Raw genomic sequence first — 23,633 nt, forward strand, 5'->3', positions numbered from 1 at the left:
AAATCTGTAGCAGTAAGTACTGTTCACTCTTACGCCTCTATAAAAATCTTTTGTTACATTAAACAAACATAAGAAGCCATTAGTTTCAGAAAAATGATGCTTCACACAAGTACAATACAAGGTATTTCAATTTAAGTTACCTTCTAGTAGTTACAATTTGACATAAAGGAGGATACTAAAAATATCTTGACGTTCAAGGAAAGACAGAAACTTAGCAGGCACTCCTTCCACATCCCACGACTATGTAGATTCAATAACTAGATTCCTGTTCTGTTCTTATAACATACAAATACTGCTATTATTTTATGACAAATATGGGTGCACTTGTGTGCTAATATTGATAACTGAGAAATAAGAGGTATATTGCATAGCTAGGCAAGCATCAACTTAAAAAAAAAAAGAAATAACAGGTACATTGCATAGCTAAGGAAGCACCAACTTTTTTTTTAAAAAAAGCAAACTTTCTTCTTAATCTTATTGTGTTGAACTTAGCCTGGGTAAGAACAAATAGTTCCTTAGCTTCAGTGAATAATTGTAGGTGGGAGACAATGTTCTTGCTCTGATGCATTAATGGGCCTATGATTCTAATATTTCCACCAAAAGGCGGAGAGTTGTTCTAACACTGCTGTGGTGTTCACAAAAAGCGGCATTCCTTGTTGATAACACAGTGGGACAATATTTTCTGGTATTAATGTAACTGGGATACTACTGACTTATCAAAACGTTTTGCAACACAAAAATCAGTGTTTCGACAAAAACAAAAGAGCTGTTAATACAAATAGTTCACATAACTGGCGTGGTTTTTCGATTTGGTTAAGTCTCTTATGTCTCTGCCTGCTAAATAAAACGAAACAGTTCTTTTCGCTACTACAGTAATTGTAACACACACCAGATAAAGAAGACTATTTTTGTATGAATCGTCATTTTAATATACCTTATTTATATAAATAACACGACAGAATTCACCAGATACTGATTTCGAATGTTTATTGCTACAAATAAACAGTAAGTCATATGCTTCAGTTCCCCATGTACATGATTGACGAGACAGAGTACGGCTTCCTTTGATAAGCAAAACCTGGGTATAAATTCGTAATCGTCGTCGTCTCTCTTTCTTTCCTTTGCTCATTCTGACGAACAGCTCTGCCAAAAGCTTATCTTCGCTGTCGGCATCTGTCACTATCCCTGCTATCTTTGAAAGTTATTCCGAGGCTAACATCGTTAACCTGCCAGAAATCGCCAGTTATCTCGAGTTTATTCTCCGGTTAGGCCTTATTCCGGGTTCGTTCAAAGCGTTTATCGCGCTATTCCGAGAATAGAGTTTAACCGGCTGCTAACCGGAGACTAGAACTGGCTCTATGTGTGGTACGCATGCGTCGAAATTTGACGACGTATCGAACAGTGTCGCGTTGGTCGATAGCTATCGACCATTATCGCGCAGCCGGCGCAGACGACGGTATCTGAGCCGGCGGCGGCGGCGGCGGCGGCGTGAGGCGTGTTTGGACGCAGACAGTGTGTGCGTAACAGCGGCAACCTCGTTCTCGCGACGCGAGATCTCGCACGTCGTGCAGCATGGGCCGCGTTCGTACGTGGAACATCGCGATTGTAGCTGCCGTCGTCTTGTTGGAATGTGGCGGTTTTTCACAGGTAGGAACGCACTTCTCCATTCACACTACATGTTTGTTCACAGTACTGTATCTGTGATGCGAGGTAGTCGTACGATAACAGTTAAAACGTTTTTTATCTTCTCGGTACTCGCTTGAGAATTCCGTCGTTTCAGACCTTAGTCACTTCTCATTCCTGTCTACGATGAAATTTATACTCCCCAGCTTATTACATCGTGGTATTTCCGCTGTATCATACAATAAGATTTCTTCCAGTTCCGCTCAAGAAAAGCATATGGGGAGAAAAACTGGTTGCACCTCCCTAAGCAGGCTCTTATTAGTCTAATTTCGTCTTCATCGGCGCCGCGGAAACGCAGTGTAGGGGGAAGTGGGGGGAGGGCAGATAACCGTAGATTTTGCTCTGAAAACTGAGTCCTGCAATTACAGCGGCTAGTAGATACCGAAACTTTGTTTCGAAACAATGTTTCGGAGTAACTCGCCAGAGATTGTTTCGAAACGAAAGTATTTGTTGCTGAGAATATTAACTCAAGCATTCTTTCACATGTGCTGAGGCTCAAAGACAGCTCTGATATAATAAATTACTTGACAGTGTTTATAGTTGATTATGAAAATTTGTCGCGACTGGGTGGGAGCCGAATTTCAAAATGGAATCACGATCATTCACAGGATCTGAGCTAAATTGTTGAAAACTGTGTTTAGTAATCACGAAACACACTGCTGCCACCACTTTATAACTGGTGCCTATTATCTACAGTGTACATAACTGTGTGGCATCGTATTTTTATCTTTTATTACGTCTAATTATGTTAGGTAATAGGATATTAACGGAAAGAAATATTTACAAAAACTTCTTTTCACACTCAATTAAAAGGAAGGTCAGCGTTGTCCGTAATATTGATGATTTATTGATAGCAAAATCTATTTTCAGTCACATAGTGACCATCTTCAGTGCTGTGGTGTACAAATTAAACTCATAGACACTGGTATCAAGTTATCAGTAACCAAAACTGAGAAGCGATCAAAATAATTTGTGATCGCTTCTCAGCTTTGGTTACTGATAACTTGATACCAGTGTCTATGAGTTTAATTTGTACACCTCAGCATTGAAGATGATCACTACGTGATTGAAAATCGATTTTGCTATCAATAAATCATCAATATTACGGCCAACGCTGACCTTCCTTTTAATTTAAGATTTATGGTCGTTGTGCACACAGACCTCCATGGAGTCGCCAATCAATGTCTTTTTACATTATTGCAGGGAGGCCGAGAATCAGTAGTATTAACGTAACTACATCTCCAAGCATGATTCAACAGGTGCGTTTGTTTTAATATACACCTATATCAATACTCTGGAGGCCATCTGAGGATGTGTGGCGGAGGGCCCTTCAAGTGCCATTAACTTATCCCCCTTCCCTGTTCCTCTCAGCGAATATCGAGTGGGAGGAATGAGTGTCGGTAAGCTTCTGTATTGGCTCTTAATTTCTCGAATTTTCTCGTTGTGGTCATTTCGCTAGTATATGTGGGAGGAAGTAATACGTTGTCCGACTGTTCCCGGAAAGTAATTTCCGAAACTGCAATAGTAAACCTATCCGTGATGCACAACGACTCTCTTGTAACGTGTCCGCAGCTCGTGGTCGTGCGGTAGCGTTCTCGCTTCCCACGCCCGGGTTCGATTCCCGGCGGGGTCAGGGATTTTCTCTGCCTTGTGATGACTGGGTGTTGTGTGATGTCCTTAGGTTAGTTAGGTTTAAGTAGTTCTAAGTTCTAGGGGACTGATGACCATATCTGTTAAGTCTCATAGTGCTCAGAGCCATTTTCTTGTAACGTCTGCCAACGGTGTTTGTTGAGTATATCGGTAACACTCTCGCGCCGGCTAAACGATCCCGTGACGAAATGCGTCGCTCTTCGTTGAATATTCTCTGTCTCTTCTGTTAATCCTACCTGGTAAGCGTCCCAGATAGATGAACAATACTCAGGAACCTTGTAAGCTACTTCTTTCGTGAGTGAGCTACCTTTCCCCAAAGATTCTAGTGAATCTGTCTGGCGTCTCTTTTTCATGGTATTCGTTTTATGTGTTCGTTCCATTTAAGATCGCTCTGCATAGTTACTGCTAGATATTTTACGTTCCATATTGTTTCGAATAATTTGTCATCAGTAGTGTAGTTGTACAATACTGACTTTTTCTCTTACGTGCACGCAATATTTTACAATTATTTACGTTCAGGGTCAACTGCCAAATATTGTATGATTCATCAATCTTCTGTAGGTCATTTTACAAATTGAAACTGTCTCCTGACGTTGCTACTTTCTTATAGACAACAGCATCTGCGAACAGTCTTAAAGAGCTTCCTACGCTTTCTTCTACATTATTTATATATATTGCAAACAGTTGCGGTTCTGTCACACTTCCTCGGGGCGCTCCGGAAGGTACCTTTGCATCTATAGATTTTGTTCCCTCAAGAGCGAAATTTGAGTTCTGTCTGCAAGTAAGTCCTGAATCCAGTTGCAAATCTGGTCTGATGATCGGTAAGCTCATATTGTTTTTTTCACTAAACGTCAGTGCGGGACGATGAAATCAAGAGACACCGCATCAACATGAGCACCGATGTCTACACCACTATGGATCTCATGGAGGAACAGAGCGAGCTGAGTTTCGCAAGATTTGTTTCTGGCATCCATGATCATTTTTACAGAGGAGAAGTTAGTTCTCCAAAACCGTCATAATTGTTGAACATAAAAAGTGTTCCTTAATTCTATAACAGACTGACGTCACCGATATAGGCCTATAATTTTGTGCATCTGTCCTACCACTCTTCTTGGAAACGGGAATGACATGCCCTTTTTTCCAGTCGATTGTTGCTCCAGCAAACTACGATAAACTGTTGCTAGAAGGGAAACAAGTTCATTCGCATAATCTTTGTAGAATATTGCAGGTATCTCATCTGGTCCTGATGCCTTCGCACTACTAATCGGGTGTAGTTGTTTTTTCACTCCGAGATCAGTTATCTCAATGTATGCCATTTCCATGTACGTACGCTGATTGAAATGAGGCATCAGCGGTGAAACAATTTCCCAAGAACGAATGCAGTGTTTCGGCCTTCTCCTTGTTATCTTCCGTTTCCGTGTCTGTATGGTCACTTACTGACTGAATAGATGATTTCGACCAGCTTACTGATGTTACATAAGACCTTAACCTTTAGGGTTTTCTGTCATATCCGTCGACAAAACTTTAATTTCAAAGCCAGTGAACGCTTCTCTCATTGATCTCATTACGCTCATTTTCGTTTCATTTAGCTTCTGTTTGTCTGCTAGGTTTTGGCATCTCTCGAACCTGTGATGAAGTTCTCTTTGTTAACGAAGCAGTTTTCTAACACGCCCATTAAACGGCGGTGGGTCTTCCGCAATATTTCTGCAGGCTTATGAAAATGGTTATATCTTTTTCTCGGCGCCACAAGATAAACTTTAACAAATATAGATTTGTTCCTTAATGGATCACGGTAGTGAACTGGAAATAATAAGTCCTTGTTTACTTCTTTTTGTTTATAATGACTTAGCGTTGAGTTTTCCATTCGTATTCTACAAAAATATTCAAAACTCAAGTCCTGAGTCGACAAACCAATCATTTCTTGGAACTATAAGAACAATTAGAGCAATAGCCAGAATTCGTATCACTCCCCTGCTCATTCCAACCGATAAGAAGAGGTGTGACGAAAGACTAAAACAGACGCTGCGACTTAGATTCGCACAGTCGGTATAGACAATGTCTTGTTCGATAGGATCAAGAATCGCGTAGAGAGGTATAAAATAATGGCCAGTAAAAAAAAAAATAATAATTTCGTAACAAAGATACCATAAATTGAAGTAAAACTGAAATAGATACAACAACTGTCAGAAAAGATTGCATCAGATTTGTGCTTGTGATTTTGCTGTCACTCGGGCAACATTGTAAACATGCAAATACTCTCTGCATTCAAATTTTTAGTGGTTTTTGACATAGTCTAGTGAATGAGAAGAACATTGTGAATTGAAGAGTCAACGCTAAAGAAGTACTTCAGAACCGTGAGTCACTGTGAATTTTCATTTGCAAGAAAAACAGCGGCTATTTACGGCGAAGTAGTTTTGAGATTTCACGGCAAATGGCTTACTATCGGATTTCTTCAAACTAATAGGTCTGTCTGTGTGGTTGGATGATGGGATAGGATGGAGTTAGTTCTGTCTGCGAAGATTAGAATTTTTTGTATGGACTATGGATTGCTAACTGCGGGGGGGGGGGGGGGGATATTGCTGACTCTCGGTACGCCCTTTAATGAACACTGTTAGCACAGAAAATTTTTGCTGATATTCATATGGAAGTCATTTAGCGACTGCTCGTTAATTGGAGTACATTTAAGAGTCAGTCTTGCACTTTCTTTCGTGGATTCCAAGCAGTCTGTCTCAAATTTCGGTTCTGGGATGAATAGTCTGATCAAAAACTGTTTTACCTCATTGCGTACTCGACCTAAGGTGTCTGCTTACGCCATAGAGACCCATGTTATGTGTTCCACAAACATTTGTCTTTCTTTTAGGAGTTCTTTATATGTTACTGTTTTAAAAAAAAGCCACGTGATGAATTAATGAATTTAAGGAATATGCGTAAACTGGATAGAGTTTCGTTAATGGCTTAAAAACTGAATTAGCTGTCGGAAGTTCGTACTTGCAATTATAACTTGAAAATATAACTTTTTTGTGTCAGATCGTAAAATTGTGAAATGATATTACCGGTGTCGATTATGCTAGCAGTCACTTTCGGATCTAAAATAGACAAAAATAAATATTTTTTGTATAAAGTTCTTTTTGCAATAAGTACAGTGACAAAGAGAATACCATAAAATATCGTTACAAAGTGTAACACGTCGCACATTCAAATACTGTGTCATAAAACTGCTGTGTCTTTCGTGATGTTAAGATAGTAAAAGGCGTTTACTTGCTAGAGCGCCCCACTGTATGCACAATTACATAATAAAATTTATCGTATTAAAACAAAGTTAGTGAATATACAAAATATTGCAGTAAAATAGTTCAGCAAGTGAAAATAATGAAAAATATAGGAAGACAAAACAAGAGCTGTAATGAGCAGGATGCTAACAGAAATTTAAAAATAAAATGCAAAGTACAAAAAAAAAACCAAGCTCTAGCGTCAAAAAGTTTATTTCACGTCAGTAACTTACGAAGTAATTTACAAAAATAAAATGCAAAACACAGAAGTGCAGAAAGGGTGCGTTGAGCCACCGGTAAATTTAGTGCAGTGACCAGCGGTCGCTTTCTTCCGACGCGATGTGTGTAGCCGTCATTCACCGATGTACGCCGAAATAAGAGTGATTATGCCGCTTACTGTCCCGTGTGAAGATGAGAAGACGGTCAAACTGCTTCCGCATGGCCCTTGTGCACTCGCCTGCACTACAGCAAGGGGCCAAGGGGCCACTGACGCCAACAAGACACAGCGCACCGGAAGAAGGCGACCCCTGGTGGCTGCAGTAAAGTTACCGCTGACACAACGCACCTTCTCTGCTCTTCTGTATTTTTCAATTTATTTGTTAAATTATATCATAGAAATGAAGGTACAGCTTTACTTTTTTTGTACCTTGAATTTTATTTGTTAAATTACTGTTAGCAGCCTGCTCAATAGAATTATTATTTTATGTTCTTATATTTCATTAGTTTCAGTTGTTGAAATCTCTTACTACAATCTTTAGTATATTGTTTAACTCTGGTTTAATATGATAAATTTTATTATGTAATTATGCACACAGTGGTGGCCTGTAGCAAATGCACGCCTCACGATCTTAAACAGAAGCATCACGAAAGAAACAGTAGTTTCATGACACAGTACTGGGATGTGCAACATGCGGCGTGTTACAGTCTGTAACGATATTTTATGGTATGTTGTTATCACTTTTCTTTCTTTTCGTACCGTATTTATAGTTAGTACAAGGAACATTTTATGAAGAATATTTTTTCGTCGATTTTGGGTCTGAAGAGGATTGCTAGCACAATCGAAACCGGTAACATCATTTTGTAATCTCGCGATGTAGACAAATAAAAGTTATATTGGACATTAAGATCGTCTTTCCACATTCCAGACCAGTCGCTCTCAACCTGGAGGTTATTGCCCCTAGAGGAATAAAATGAAAGTTTCTGATTCAATTCTGTTTCAGTCACGAAACTAAATTATTTTCAAAAGATCATTTGTTTTATAACAATTTTGCAAAACTCTAATTTTGATTATATAAGATACCGATAATTACTTTTTCTCTGTTAGTAGTATTAATGCGATCGAGTTTACACGCTACTTACACAGTCCATCCACTATACGCATATGTTGTGCTTTGTCCCGAACAGCAACAAATGCTAAATATCTCAAGAAAACGTCTTCTCCAAGTTTTAAATAGTACCTGCAGTACTCCAGAAATAGCTTCATTACTTGTTTCGAAACAGATAAATGAGTTATTATTTTTGCAATCAGTGGCTGTGATCAGATCCAAGCAATAACAGGCTGAAGTCGTCCAATTTCTGCCAGCTCGGAAGTAAATCCAGGAAGCAAGTGATTTTCGAGCGCATAGTGCACACTTTTTAACTTGATTGATTTTAAATGTGGTTGCAATGTGCGTGTCAAGTAAGTGTCGCAATGGAGCGAAGTAGTGCAGGGAAAGAATTTTTTGTAACAAGTTCCTACCCTGACTGTGGATAGTTCGCTTTCTTATCTGAGAACGAATTGTGGGCAACACATGCGATGCACCACGAATTCCTTCGTCATTCATTCTAACACACACACACACCCACAAACACACACACACAATAAGATATGCGCGCAAATGGATAATACATTGAACTGTCTTCTCAAGCCCAGGGTGTTAAACACATATTCTATAGAAGTATTAATCTGGCCCTGTAAGGCAGTTAATATTAATTGTGGATTGTAACAAATTAATTAGAAATGCTGCTGTCACGTAACTAGAATGCATGAATTAATAAAAGTAAAAGTTCATTCAGCTTTCATCATTTGAAAAATAAACATGTTCCAAGAAAAGTTCTTCATGCTACAGTTTAGTTAGGTGCTAAAAGTTGGTGATAATGTGGGAGAAGGGGTGGGCAGCAGATGGCAGGGGGAGGGGGGAGGGGTGGAGGCCGCGGGTAATTGCACTCACTGGTTATGGTCTAAGAAAGGTTGGGAACCACTTTTCTAGACCATTTCAGATCTTATAACTTGAAGAAGTAATTATACTTGTGAGGTACTTTCTGTTTAAGGAAGAAAAAGTTTTGTGGCTATCATCAGACAAAGCTTTTGGCTTCTTCATTCTTATAATCTATCATCTTTTCTGTGGTTGTTCCTAGTTGTACCACTGGCTAAAATAAATAGTTTCCAAACTGGGTTATCGATTCAGCAGTTTAAGTTTTTTGATCCATGTGGGATCGGGACAAACTCTGCGAATGTTTGCACTGTGACAACGGCAAAAGTAACTGCAAAGGCTCAGTTTAGGCATAAGTAAGGTACAGTCATATGGCTGTGTATGCTGGGAGGCCCCAGGGTTCATCCGTCAAGTCGGAAAGTGTTTAGTTCCACTGTGCACAATGATACTTTCCTTCCGAATATGTGAGGTGACTTGTGTGTATTTGTTGAGTGTATGCGAGTGTAATGAATGTGTGTATAGTGTGGTGTTATATTTATGTCGTATGATGATAACTAGTGAAGGGGAGGATGAAACCTGGCGCTGGCACATAGCCTACCCTTCTCGTATAGTATCAAGGGGCCGTCGGATTTAACGACTCCGTCTGACGGACCGATCTCCACCAACTGTCACATGCCAGTACTTCATGGTATAGGTGGAACAAGACAAGGTAGCTGATGAGCAGTATCCAGTTTTCGCCCAAAGCGCTGGGCGAGATCATTCGTTTGTTCAGAAGGAGAGGCGGACAAGGGTTTGCCACCTGTCGACGCGCACGCCCTGCAGCCTTTCTCAAACGGCTCTGCAGGAACCATTAGGTAAAACAATTTCATTTATGCTTAATTTGTAGCTTTATATGTCAGGTTAATTACGATGTGCCCATCATTTCGTTAATCGTCTTAGTTATTGTGATACTGACGTGGAAGTAACATTGCGCGAAATTCGCAAAAGTTTACAATGAGAGATAGAAGTCGCTATTATTTCGCGTTTGGTGCATAATACATAATATGTTGCTGAATATGAAATTTAGCCAACATATTGAATTTTTGTTTAGAATTAGGTGGAGGTCTCTGTCTGACACCAGTCTCGAGAAAACTGATCTGACGTAGTTAACTCATTTGTGATCGTACGGCGCCAGCGATAAGGCCAGAGTGAAATATCCACAACATTCCTCATATTTCATGAACGGTTTGATATATCGAAATGAGATATTGGCAAAAACAGCACACGAAGAGGAGGGTTTTTGCCGTATGGTTATTAGGCAAAACTTCATTATCTACCGTGTTATACCACTATGGACTTTTCTGATGGATGCTTGTAATTTTTAAGGGCTATCGATGGCTGGTGAAACGAGAAATGCTATGGGTTTGGAATAATACACTACTGGCCATTAAAATTGCTACACCACGAAGATGATGTGCTACAGACGCGAAATTTAATCGACAGGAAGAACACGCTGTGATATGCCAATGATTAGCTTTTCAGAGCATTCACACAAGGTTGGTGCCGATGGCGACACCTACAACGTACTGACATGAGGAAAGTTTCCAACCGATTTCCCACACACAAACAGCAGTACCGGCGTTGCCTGGTGAAACGTTGTTGTGATGCGTCGTGTAAGGAGGAGAAATGCCTACCATCACGTTTCCGGCTTTGATAAAGATCGGATTGTAGCCTATCGCGATTGCGGTTTATCGTATCGCGACATTGCTGCTCGCGTTGGTCGAGATCCAATGACTGTTGGCAGAATATGGAATCGGTATGTTCAGGAGGGTAATACGGAATGCCGTGCTGGATCCCAGCGGCCTCGTATCACTAGCAGTCGAGAAGACAGGCATCTTATCCGCATGGCTTTAACGGATCGTGCAGCCACGTCTCGATCGCTGAGTCAACAGATGGGGACGTCTGCATGACAACAACCACCTACACGAACAGTTCGACTACGTTTGCAGCAGCACGGACTATCAGCTCGGAGACCATAGGTGCGGGTACCCTTGACGCTGCATCACAGCGATGGTGTACTCAACGACGAACCTGGGTGCACGAATGGAAAATCGTCATTTTTTCGGATGAATCCAGGTTCTGTTTACTTCATCATGATGGTCGCATGCGTGTTATAACAGTATACTATGGTGTAATTGAGTAGTTGAGAGGGAACGACAGGATGAAGTACGAAAACTTTGCTCGAATTCAGGATTTTTTTTCACCGTGGTGCAAGGTAGTAGACAAATGACGTTTGCTGCAATGAATAAAGCATACATTGAAGTTCTTATTAGAATTTTTTTATTGAAAAATATTAATATCTTCACTGGGTCACTGGAATTTTCCCCAGGCAGCTCTGAAAGGAGGTATATCGACGGTTGTCGCTGTAACTCCTGTTGTGGTTATCTGAAACATGGACTTAACGTTCAAAAATGGCTCTCAGCACTGTGGACATGGACTTAACGTATCGCCCCGATCCTTAGAGATGTAATTTTAGTTCATCGTAGAGATTTTAACACAATGAACAAATGGCCAAATTACAGATATCTGAAAAAAATGCCATCTTTGACCCCTCTTTTTCGGACGAAAAAGATGCTAAATATCAACACAAAAAAATCGGCTACGATGAACCGAAGAGAACTTATTTTGCTTGAAGAAGGATAAAAAATTATTAAAATCGGATGAAAATTGTAGCGTGGGCGACGACAACCATGGCGAATAACATGGTTTTTGAGAGAAAACGGGTTTAAAGTTTGACAAGCATTTACCAAACTCTTTACGTCTGAACATATTATCTGCCGCAATGAAGTAATTTACATCTACATCTACATTCTACATTTATACTCCGCAAGCCACCCAACGGTGTGTGGCGGAGGGCACTTTACGTCTCACTGTCATTACCTCCCTTTTCTGGCGCTTGGCGTGTCTAGAGCAACTCATTGCTAGTTCAGTGCCGTTGTGTAGTCGATCTGGCTTGTTCTCTTCATCTGCGGTGATTGTTATTGCTAGCGCTGTTTTGTTCTCGTTTCGTATTTTGTGATGCTAAGTTTAAGTGAGTAACGTGCAGCTGTGAAATTTTGTTTTCTAGCCGGTAAAAATGCCGCTGAAATTGTTTTTAATGTTAAAAACAGCTTACCAAGATACACTGTCGGAAAAACTCAAATGTGCGAGTGGTTAGCTCGATTAAAAAATGTCGACATGTCGACTGATAACAAACCTCACTCTGGACGTCCATCAATTGCACAAATCGACGAAATTATTGAAAAGTTCATTCAGAGTTTGTTCCCCCGGGTCAGGCCGTTAATCAGATCTTTTATTCGAATGTTGTAAGAAGACTGCGCAATAGTGTTCTTAAAAAAAGACACGATTTGTTGCAAACAGGAGACTGGTTCTTTCTAAAAACGGCATGGTACCGCTGCCCGACGAACCTTACTCCCTGACCTGGCTCCGAATGACTTTTCCTTATTACCACGCGTGAAAGGGACATGGAAGGACACCGATCTGACAACACTGAAGAAGTCAAGAAAAAAAAAAAAAACGAGGGAGGAACTGTTTGTCATTTCTAGAGATGACTACAATAAATGTTTCTAACAGTGGAAGATCGATGGGACAAATGTATTAGTTGCAATGAAGAGTATATAAGGGAATGATGTTGTTTTGTAAACAACTGAAAATATATAGCTTTCAAAAAATGATTCCGTTTTTCTCGGTACCCCCTCATTATGTATCAGGGTTGCAGGTTAATAGAGCTAGAACAGTATTTCTGCAACTGTTCTGTAACACAAAGTAATATATGAAATCGAACAATGGAAAATCCATGATGGAGTGTAACAATATTATGTAAACGATACTTACTACTCACCATACAGCGGAGATGCTGAATCACAGGTACACACAATAAAAAACTTTCGACTAACAAGGTCTTTGTCAAAAATGAACAACACACACACACACACACACACACACACACACACACACACACACACAGTCTCTGGCAGCTGAAGCTATCGTTGGTCGAAAATTTATTTTGACACATCCTTTTTGTTGTGCCTATCTGCGACTCAGCATCTCCGCTATATGGTGGGTAGGAACTATCCTTTTCATAGTAAAGTAATATATGAATCAGATTGGCGAGTAATAAGAAAAAAATATTGCTGGGTTTGAAGAGAGATCACTCACCATCGACGATAAGGGAAATCCCGAAACATCCTTCTCAGCTTTGTCCTGCAGCACATTCGGAAGTCACAGGAATTTAGCTTTCACATCGTTCTTGCGTCTATCACAGTTTCCTGAAATCAGGGAGCACAGACTGAGAAAACATTCAGTCAGCATCATTAGCTCTTGAGTCCTGCTTCTTTTAATTCAGTAAGGTTTTTAGTTTCCAGCTTCGGATTGTATCGGCAGCATACAAAATAAACACGAGGCAGCCCCGCTCTACCCATGGTAGGCTATAGCAAGGCACCAGTAGCGTCGCTTAGCGCGCATAGCTACCAACCTCGATGCGGACAACCCGCAGCATACAGGGTGAGTCATGTGAGACGTAACACCCATTTTATTTCGTGAACGATTACACATGTCGTAACACGATTCTCGGCAAATATTACAGCGTCGAGGGGCACAAATGTCTTTGTTTGGTTAACGCTTTTAGCACTGGTATTAACTGAGATATTGAAGTACATCTTTTTTTCTAAATGGAACCGTTTATCTTTCATAACTGCCTTCCATAACTCTTGTGAAGACAATTACGGTGATCTAGCGTTTGATAATGCTGGCGTTCAAACTTGCAAAAAAAAAAATCGAGAAATATCCTAGACTGTGACAGAACGGTGGCCGGAAACGGCATTTGCGATGCAAACACTGCCAAGCAGCCATCTCGGACCAGGCTGCGTAGCTGTATACCGTAAGGTAAGCCTGCACTTCGAGAATGAAGCTTTATTTATCCTTGATCCAATTTACCACCTACATGCAGGTCCATCTATGAATGTTGTACTTGGAAATACGACACAGGATAGAATCTAGCGTATCACAAAGTGTTTAGGAAAACTATTTCACATTTGTGTGTCCTAGCAGATTTACGTGAACTGGAGCAGGGAAATCAGCTGTTCATTCTTCAAAATTAAAGAGGTCTTATACGCTACGAAAAGCAACTACTGCATTAAAAATCTAAACGTTAGAAGGAAGATTTGACCTATCTTTTCCTATACTGGCTGTGTGCTTCTTTAGAGGTATGTTACCTGCTGTCGGACAACTGTCTCTACCTATACTGATCTAAAGTGTATCATATGGGATACATTGTTGAACTAAACATTTTGTTAAACATCCTTTGGTGAACCACCTGTACACCGCAAAATATATTTACTTCGTAACGCCGGCCGCGGTGGTCTAGCGGTTCTAGGCGCTCAGTCCGCAACCGCGCGACTGCTACGGTCGCAGGTTCGAATCCTGCCTCGGGCATGGATGTGTGTGATGTCTTTAGGTTAGTTAGGTTTAAGTAGTTCTAAGTTCTAGGGGACTGATGACCACAGATGTTAAGTTCCATAGTGCTCAGAGCCATTTGAACCATACTTCTTAACGTAAGCGCGTAAAGACAGTGTTTCAGTTACGTGAAATACGCTCTGTCGACTTTTTTGACATTGCAGTGCAATTTCGTACACATGTAAATGAAATAAACAATTTACTAACAATGATTTGGTAACAACCCAAATCACATAACATAAATTTTTCCTTCCAAAAAAATAACTTTATCCTTTATTTAAGCATGTGTTCAAGGTGTTGACCGTGGTCTGAAAGGCACATTTGCAATCGCAGTACTAGAGAACGATGAACAGACATAATTATAAAAGATGATATGGTAGAGCACGCACTGGCATTTCGACGACACATATCGTCTGGCGTAGTTGGGGCTTCGTCATAGACTGCATCTTTAAGTGCTCCCCAGAGAAAGTAATCGAGAGACGTCAAATCGGGAGACCTCCCAGGCCGTTTGAAACAGAATTTCGTCCTGTCCAACGTCCAGGAAAATGCTCATTCACTATTTGCGTTGCAACACGGGTCGAGTAAGCTGGACAACCATCGTGTTGCAGCCACATATACCGTCGAATATCCAGTGGTACTTCTTCTAGAAGAATCGCCAGCATGTTCATCAGAAAGAGTGCGTACGAATGTCCGCTTAGAGCGTCTGAGATGAAGTAAGATCCCACCATGTAACTTCCTACGATGCCGCACCTTAAATTTACACTCCGTGGCCATTGACGTGGCACGTGACAAAGCCAGTGTGGATTTTCGGCTGCTCAGTGGTGCCTGTTATGCAAATTTACATTAGCGTTGTTAGTAAACGTTGCTTCGTCGGTAAAGAGCACACGATGGAAAAACGTTGAGTCGTCTCTCAGATGCTGATTGTCAAACCTACAGGGTGTTTCAAAAATGACCGGTATATTTGAAATGGCAATAAAAACTAAACGAGCAGCGATAGAAATACACGTTTGTTGCAATATGCTTGGGACAACTATACATTTTCAGGCTGACAAACTTTCGAAATTACAGTAGTTACAATTTTCAACAACAGATGGCGCTGCAAGTGATGTGAAAGATATAGAAGACAACGCAGTCTGTGGGTGCGCCATTCTGTATGTATTCTTTCTGCTGTAAGCGTGTGCTGTTCACAACGTGCAAGTGTGCTGTGGACAACATGGTTTATTCCTTAGAACAGAGGATTTTTCTGGTGTTGGAATTCCACCGCCTAGAACACAGTGTTGTTGCAACAAGACGAAGTTTTCAACGGAGGTTTAATGTAACCAAAGGACCGAAAAGCGATACAATAAAGGATCTGTTTGAAAAATTTCAACGGACTGAGAACGTGACGGATGAACGTGCTGGAAAGGTAGGGCGACCGCGTACGGCAACCACAGAGGGCAATGCGCAGCTAGTGAAGCAGGTGATCCAACAGCGGCCTCGGGTTTCCGTTCGCCGTGTTGCAGCTGCGGTCCAAATAACGCCAACGTCCACATATCGTCTCATTCGCCAGAGTTTACACCTCTATCCATACAAAATTCAAACGCGGCAACCCCTCAGAGCCGCTACCATTGCTGCACGAGAGACATTCGCTAACGATATAGTGCACAGGATTGATGACGGCGATATGCATGTGGGTAGCATTTGGTTTACTGACGAAGCTTATTTTTACCTGGACGGCTTCGTCAATAAACAGAACTGGCGCATATGGGGAAACGAAAAGCCCAATGTTGCAGTCCCATCGTCCCTCCATCCTCAAAAAGTACTGGTCTGGGCCGCCATTTCTTCCAAAGGAATCATTGGCCCATTTTTCAGATCCGAAACGATTACTGCATCACGCTATCTGGACATTCTTCGTGAATTTGTGGCGGTACAAACTGCCTTAGACGACACTGCGAACACCTCGTGGTTTATGCAAGATGGTGCGCGGCCACATCGCACGGCCGACATCTTTAATTTCCTGAATGAATATTTCGATGATCGTGTGATTGCTTTGGGCTGTCCGAAACATACAGGAGGCGGCGTGGATTGGCCTCCCTATTCGCCAGACATGAACCCCTGTGACTTCTTTCTGTGGGGACACTTGAAAGACCAGGTGTACCGCCAGAATCCAGAAACAATTGAACAGCTGAAGCAGTACATCTCATCTTCATGCGAAGCCATTCCGCCAGACACGTTGTCAAAGGTTTCGGGTAATTTCATTCAGAGACTGCGCCATATTATTGCTACGCTTGGTGGATATGTGGAAAATATCCTACTATAGAGTTTCCCAGACCGCAGCGTCATCTGTTGTTGACAATTGTAACTACTGTAATTTCGAAAGTTTGTCTGCCTGAAAATGTACTGTTGTCCCAAGCATATTGCAACAAACGGTGTATTTCTATCGCTGCTCGTTTAGTTTGTATTGCCGTTTCAAATATACCGGTCATTTTTGAAACACCATGTACAGAAATCTGTACGACGTTTGATATCACAGACGTCGAGTGCCTGATGTAATGACACATGACAGGGGGTGGAAATTATCTCGCTGCAGGGTGTGAATGATACTCGTCTGGCTGATTACGCATTCCTTGGCAATATGTTCCGTACCTCGTTGTGCGAATTCATTAGCGTCGTAGCCAGAATATCTTCTTCGTGTTCTGTCAGTTGAAATTCTCTTTCTTGTTCTTTTTTTGACGTTCAAACAGCCTGTCCGCACTAGCATCTTAATAATTCGTGCAATTGCCTGGCGCATCGGACACTGGCGATCCGGATAGATAGCCTTATAACGGTGTACCGTTTTTACAGCATCTCTTTTACATTCACCACATATAACTAGTGTATCCAACTTCTCATCATTTGTGTACATGTCTGTACGCAACGAATGTCGAAGCAGAAATGAGCGACCCGCGGTGCAGACAGGTAAGCAGGCAAATGTGTTGACATATTGACACAGCGTCGCACAAGAGCTCTGCTTAGCGATGTTTGCACCGCTAATGCCGATTCCGGCCGACGTGCTCTCAAATTCAAGGACATTTCTCGAAATTTATGCGGCAGGTTTCAACGTCAACATTGACAAACGCTATACCACTGTAATTGTCTTCCCAAGAACTATCGAATGCAGTTATAAAAAGTATACGATTCCATTAAAAAAAACGTACTTGCTTCAACATCCTCGTTGATGATACCAGCGCTAAAAACACTAACCAAACAAAAAAATACCTGCCCTTCGACGCTGTAACAATTACCAATAACCGCGTTTCGATATGTGTAACAGTTCACGAAATAAAAGCTACCTTAAGTGAGTCACCCCGTACATCATATATTTGTTCCGTACATCATATATTTGCACCGTTAAAAACGATTTCGATATGTTGATTGTATTTGCTATGCAGTAATGTATGCCGTAAGATGGAAAACTGGATAGTGATCACATTTTTCACTGCAAACTTTTCAAAATATGAGCATTGTTGTACTTTACTTAGAAACATCACAATAACTTTTAACAATAATGACAGAAAATCTGTTCATTATCCAGCTATGAGTCAGACCATAAGAAAAAATCAGTTTGTTTACCGAATAGTTTGCTTGAAATCGAATAAGACTGCTTAGTAGAGAACAGGGCCAAATCCCAAAATCGTGATTTTTAATTTTTTTACGGAAAAAGTAAAATTTTTACTGTGAAACTCATTACACAAACGGATGTAGCTGTGCTTACTTTACAGAAAACAGTTTCATTTTAGGCACATCGGATGACGTGAAATTTCCCACCCCCTGTATCGTACGACACAAGTTGCGAGGAGCACTCCCTATTGCGCCCGCTATACGACAGAGTGTATCGGTGTCGTGTTGTTTTCGTCCCAGAGTGAATGAGTTAAGCCGCTTGCATTGTGTTTCTACGCTGCCCCCCTATGCAGGTTGCTTCTGGGTCGTATCACATCGCATATCGTATCGCCTTAGCGGGAACCGCGCCCTACAGCCTTTACTAACACAGACATAAAAAGGGCCCTTTAAATTTGCATCAACAATATCAATGGCAAGCCACAGAGCGCTGTGACATAAGCGCTGCACAGGCCGTAATCGAGAACTGTTTAAAACGTGCCATAGTGGTGTAGAGGAAGTCGAGACGAACAATTTAATACAGGATACTTGCGATCTGTCAAGCCGAGAAGCAACATTAAATTGAGATGGTTGTTATTTTTATATTTGGCATTTTCTTTTGACAGCTTTTAACAATGTACTGTGATTACATGTCTGGATTGTTATTCTGTGGGTTTGTGAGATGTTAGAATATTTGTTTTGCTTACTGGATCGTTACGTCTCTGATTTATTTTAGGGGTTTGCGATTACATATAACCTTTCTTCTGTTTATTAGTATTATGGTTAAGTCTCGGTTATTAATTTGTGGATTTGTATGGTTTTGTTAGCTTTGTTTTGTTTACTGGTGGTGTTATCTGTGCGTAATTTTTTTCACACGTGATCAAAAAAAAAAATGGTTCAAATGGCTCTGAGCACTATGGGACTCAACTGCTGTGGTCATTAGTCCCCTAAAACTTAGAACTACTTAAACCTAACTAACCTAAGGACATCACACACATCCATGCCCGAGGCAGGATTCGAACCTGCGACCGTAGCAGTCGCACGGTTCCGGACTGCGCTCCTAGAACCGCGAGACCACCGCGGCCGGCCCACACGTGATCGATTTAGGTCATTTCAATAAAGTTGTCAATGTAGTTTTATGTTTTAATTCAGGTTGTTCTTTAAGATTTTGTTGTGATGTTTGCGCGTATGAGTGTAAATTACTGTTTCTTCCAAAAGATTCAGTTCGGGCCCTTCGGTGTTATGTGTAAGATTTCTATAGCGTGTTCTAACTGGTTTATGTGGTGATTTTCTGTTGTGGTGTGATGATAAAATGTGAATTGGTTCGTGTCGCTATGACTTATGTGTTCTTGATACCGTATTTTGAAATTTCCACCTGTTTGGCACGTACAAAGAAGACTGATAAATCGTACGATCTATTGCACAGAAAATATTGGTAACTGCCTCGAAATTTAATTAATGTAGTGTGTAGATGATTATCTCTGTGAATAAGTTGTTTACTCAAATGTGATTATTTAGTACACGTATTATTGCACGACTCGTTTGCATAACTTATGTTTCAAACTCTGTAAGGTGAAACTGCATTCGTAAATTTCGAGACTTCGAAAGAATTGCAGGAGCAAGACATTGGTACAACCTCAACTCAGTCAAAGCTTTCTGTGAGTGGTCTTTGACGGTCCTTGAATCAATTTTTCATCCACTCTTTATTTCGCTCGCAACAAAGTAGAGAAATTATCACAGTAGCATCTTTATCGTCCAACATTCCGAATCACAGTGCTATTACATAGTGCCATTGACAATATTATTGAATCGTCTGGGAACGAAGTCAATAATATCGCACAATATTACTGTACAATAATACTGCCCGTCGAGAGGCCGCCTAAGAGGGCGAGAGGATACTGAAAACCTCACGCGGCACACAAGAACTGTTTAAAATTTTAGAAAGCATTTGGTAATAGGAGCACAGCGATCAGTATAAAACGCTAAAAATCAAATGAAAACAGTCTCGATGCGTTTTCAGGTTTTTTATTTGTTGGCAACCGGTTTCGTTATGGTTGCTGGTGGCGGCAGATGGAGCGGGATACGTAGAAGTACGGAAACAGCCTGAAGATGGTCTGAGGAAAGGGCCGGAACCGGTTGCTAACACACAAAAAAATCTGAGAACGCGATGTAGACTGTGTTTACTTGATTTTTAACACATGAACTGTTGCTTACGTCGCTTTTGTAAGGCTTAGTAGACGAAAAGTGTCAGGTATCAAATTGTTCCCCTCGATTTTCCCTATACTCCTGGTTCAATCTCCATTGGTACCTTGTTAAGCCAACAGTGAGTGCCAGCCGTAATATTCATCGTGTTTACTACCAAAGGCGGACACATGTCAGAGACCTAAGAAGCCTTAAATGAAAACGCAGGACACAGAGACTACTGTTTCGAATCTTGGCTGCGGAACTTATTTTCTCCACATCAGATTCCACCATTCTTTGTCACAAGTAACATTATATCCGTCTTCTTTGTGTCTCATTGAGTGAGGGCATTTAACACTGATGGCGGAGTTTCGTCCTTCAGGTGGGGATCCACTTTGCTGCTATTCAATAGGAGTGGGAAGTATGCCAACACTGGATTTAAGTCTCTTCCTTTCTTTCATCCACAACCATCACAAACACAACACTCGACTGTAAAAACAGTCACGCCTTACAGTTCATAATAGATCGGAAGAAGGCAACAGCAAACCAAGGCAATCTACGAATGCATAAACACTGTTTGAAAAGCCATTGATGAAATACGGCAAACAGCATGGATATTTTTAGATTAACTAAAGCTTTTGACATGGTAAACCAAACAGCTCTTCTAAATAAGCTTGAGTGATTAGTGCATTATAAAAATGAATGGGTCATTCATTTCTCACTGTCTGCAAGTAAAAAGTGCGCTTTAGATATGGAGATCAAAAGCACAAATAATCTCAGGATACCTGTCAAAAGAACGCGCTCAGTCACTAATGGGGTACGTCAAGGGTCAGTAATGAGACCTATTCTTTTCCTGATAGCTATATCAGTGGTCTGTGGGTGCATTTTGAATCACACAAAATAATTCTATTTGCTGATGATACAACAATATTAGTAAAAGTAGCAAGAAACGAAGATATCCAATATGAAATAAACTCCAACTCAACTAAGTGAATGATCAGCAACAAATCATATTACAATAAACAACGGCAATATCAGTAGCATTAAATTTACATAATATTCAAAACAAAACCGTGCACAATCCAGATATAGCCATCAATGAACAACCCATTGCGAGTAGACATAAGATTTTTCTTTTTTTTTCATTTGGATTTATCAATGTGGGTCGAACAAGTGCCCAGTTGGCAACACATATATAAATGGGGATTTGCCCAGGAAATTATCCAAAGCTCTTTTAAATGTCCAAAATTTGGACATTTATAAAGTACTTCTTAGAGTTTCTAATGCTAGAATGTATGATTTACCAATTGAAATAAGGAATGAGACGATACACCCGGTATTAAAAGTTAATGAATGTTTACATTTAAACGGCCATACATCATTCATTTCCTTTATTACTAAGAACGAAAGGAAAGGAGAGAGAAGTATGGTTTTGTTTTAATTCCAAGTTTCTGTGCCAAGGAAGGGCGCCTGTTGCTGACGGCTACTTATCATTTATAACGTCCTTTTTCTTTTTACCAGATCTACTCTCTCTCTCTCTCTCTCTCTCTCTCTCCCTCTCTCTCTCTCTCTATCTCCATCACACACACACACATTCACACACACACACACATTGTTGAAGAGCTGTGCAGTGATAGTCGATATAAAAAACAGCATTGTCCTTAGTTCATCACATTGTAACGTAACACACTTTATAACTCGTGTCAAATCTCTTAATATTATTGATGAATGATTATTGATGACAAAATTATTACTGGATGTATTAAATAGCTGACATGTCTTTCTTGATAACTGTATTCTTAAATGTGTAACTGTTTTCAGTGAAAAAAAGACTTTATTGAAATATGTAGCGACATTGGAGTAAAACCATAGATTTCTGTTCTGCGCTTTTGTCTATCTACTTCACTGCTGTGAAGATAAAATCGATTTTGTTAAGGATGTAAAAAGTTATGTTTAGAGTTCAATTTATTTCCCCAAATAACTCTACCCTAACTCTCAAGCAGCTCAACCACTAAAGAAACAGTGTTGCAGAACACCCTTTCCAATACAATATATCAGTTTAAAATATTTTTATAAATGCCGGCTATCAATTAATCTTTAAAATGCGTAAATGTCCAGGCATTTATGAATTTTGGGTACCTTCCAAGGTATTTGTGCTGGCCTTTTACCCCCAACTTATATTTTCCACCACTATTGGGATTGAAAGTGACCTACAATGGGACAAACATACTGAATGCGTCGATGTCAAGCCGAGTAAAGGCTGCTATCCTTTAAGGACTGTAAAAGGATGCATAAATGCTCATGCACTAACGTCTGACTATTAATATATTCTAATGTGCATTTAAAATATGGACTCATATTCTGGGGAAATTCACCAGCGGCTCTTGAACCTTCATAATCCAAAAAAGAGCCATTAGGATTACTGCAGGGTGCAAAGCTAGACATTCGTGGAAGCCGGCATTTAAAACAACGAAAATGCTACCACTACCATGCATGTTTATTCTTCAGACACTAATGTATATTTTTGTAGAAAAAATATTCACGGTAATAGTATTAGAAACAATTGTGAATTACGAGTACATAATCACAACACTAGATTAAAAGGTAACTTGCATTTACTCCCTGTAAATACAAGTTTGTATCAGAAAGGTTGAAATAAAACTATTCAATAAGTTGCCAAATGATATAAAATAATTAATTTAATCCTCTCCAAAGATCTAGTAAAGAATGTCTACAGAACCACTGCTTCTATTCATTAAGTGATTACTTGAACTACGATAAGTATATGCTCTGTGACTTAGTAGTTTATAACATGTAGAACTACATATAATCCTGAAAACTGTTCTCTGTAACGACTAGATTTAAGTCCAATATCATCTTGTACATTTCGCTACATATGATGAAAGGATCAAATAAAGACCAGGGCCTAGCCTAAGTTGGCAAGGATTTTTTTTTTCACATTTCCCCGCCGCCCCAAGCACCACACCACCCAATGACCATTTGCTAAATGAGTGGTGGACTACGATGTAAACGTCTCCATCAAAACTTAAAGCTGAAAATCTTGCTTGCAGTGCGATTTTTTAACCCAGGCAGGCGGCGCGAGTTTGAGGAAGGGAAGGAAGGGTGGAAGGTTAGAGTCTAACGCCCCTCGATAACGAGGTCATTAGAGACGGAGCACAAGTTCGACTTAAGAAAGGATGAGGAAGGAATTCAGCCATGCCCTTCCAAAGGAACCTTCCTGGCATTTGCATTAGACGCTTGAAGGAAATCACAGAAAACACAAATCCAGATGGCCGGACTGGGCTTTGAAGAAGAGTCCAATGTGGTAACCACTGCGCTACAACACTCGGTTCACGCAATACTGATAGCAGGAAAGCTTCAGACACGGCCAACCGATTTGCCTAATGTTCGGTAGGGCGCTATGTGCAACCTAAACTATGTGCAACTCTAAGACATTGTCGCTCAACACCCTTCTAGTTTTGAGGGGCCCACCCGTAAAGTTAATGATGCTTAATCGGTTCAAAATTGGTGGGATCCATAGATAATTGAA

The 23,633-nt window shown here is 40.5% G+C and overlaps 1 protein-coding gene across 1 annotated transcript in view; it reads left to right on the forward strand.

Annotated features, from left to right (window-relative positions):
• The first annotated feature begins 1,449 nt into the window (after positions 1-1,449).
• The window catches only part of LOC126278674 (uncharacterized), a 544,140-nt gene continuing 521,956 nt past the window's right edge, over positions 1,450-23,633 (forward strand). Inside the window, exon 1 of the mRNA XM_049978912.1 lies at positions 1,450-1,647. Within this exon, the coding sequence (XP_049834869.1) occupies positions 1,573-1,647 (75 nt within the window). The 5' untranslated portion in view covers positions 1,450-1,572. The remainder of the gene's footprint in view (positions 1,648-23,633) is intronic.

This window comes from Schistocerca gregaria, chromosome 6 (genome assembly GCF_023897955.1).
Source record: "Schistocerca gregaria isolate iqSchGreg1 chromosome 6, iqSchGreg1.2, whole genome shotgun sequence".
In the NCBI taxonomy this organism is placed as follows: Eukaryota; Metazoa; Arthropoda; class Insecta; order Orthoptera; family Acrididae; genus Schistocerca; species Schistocerca gregaria.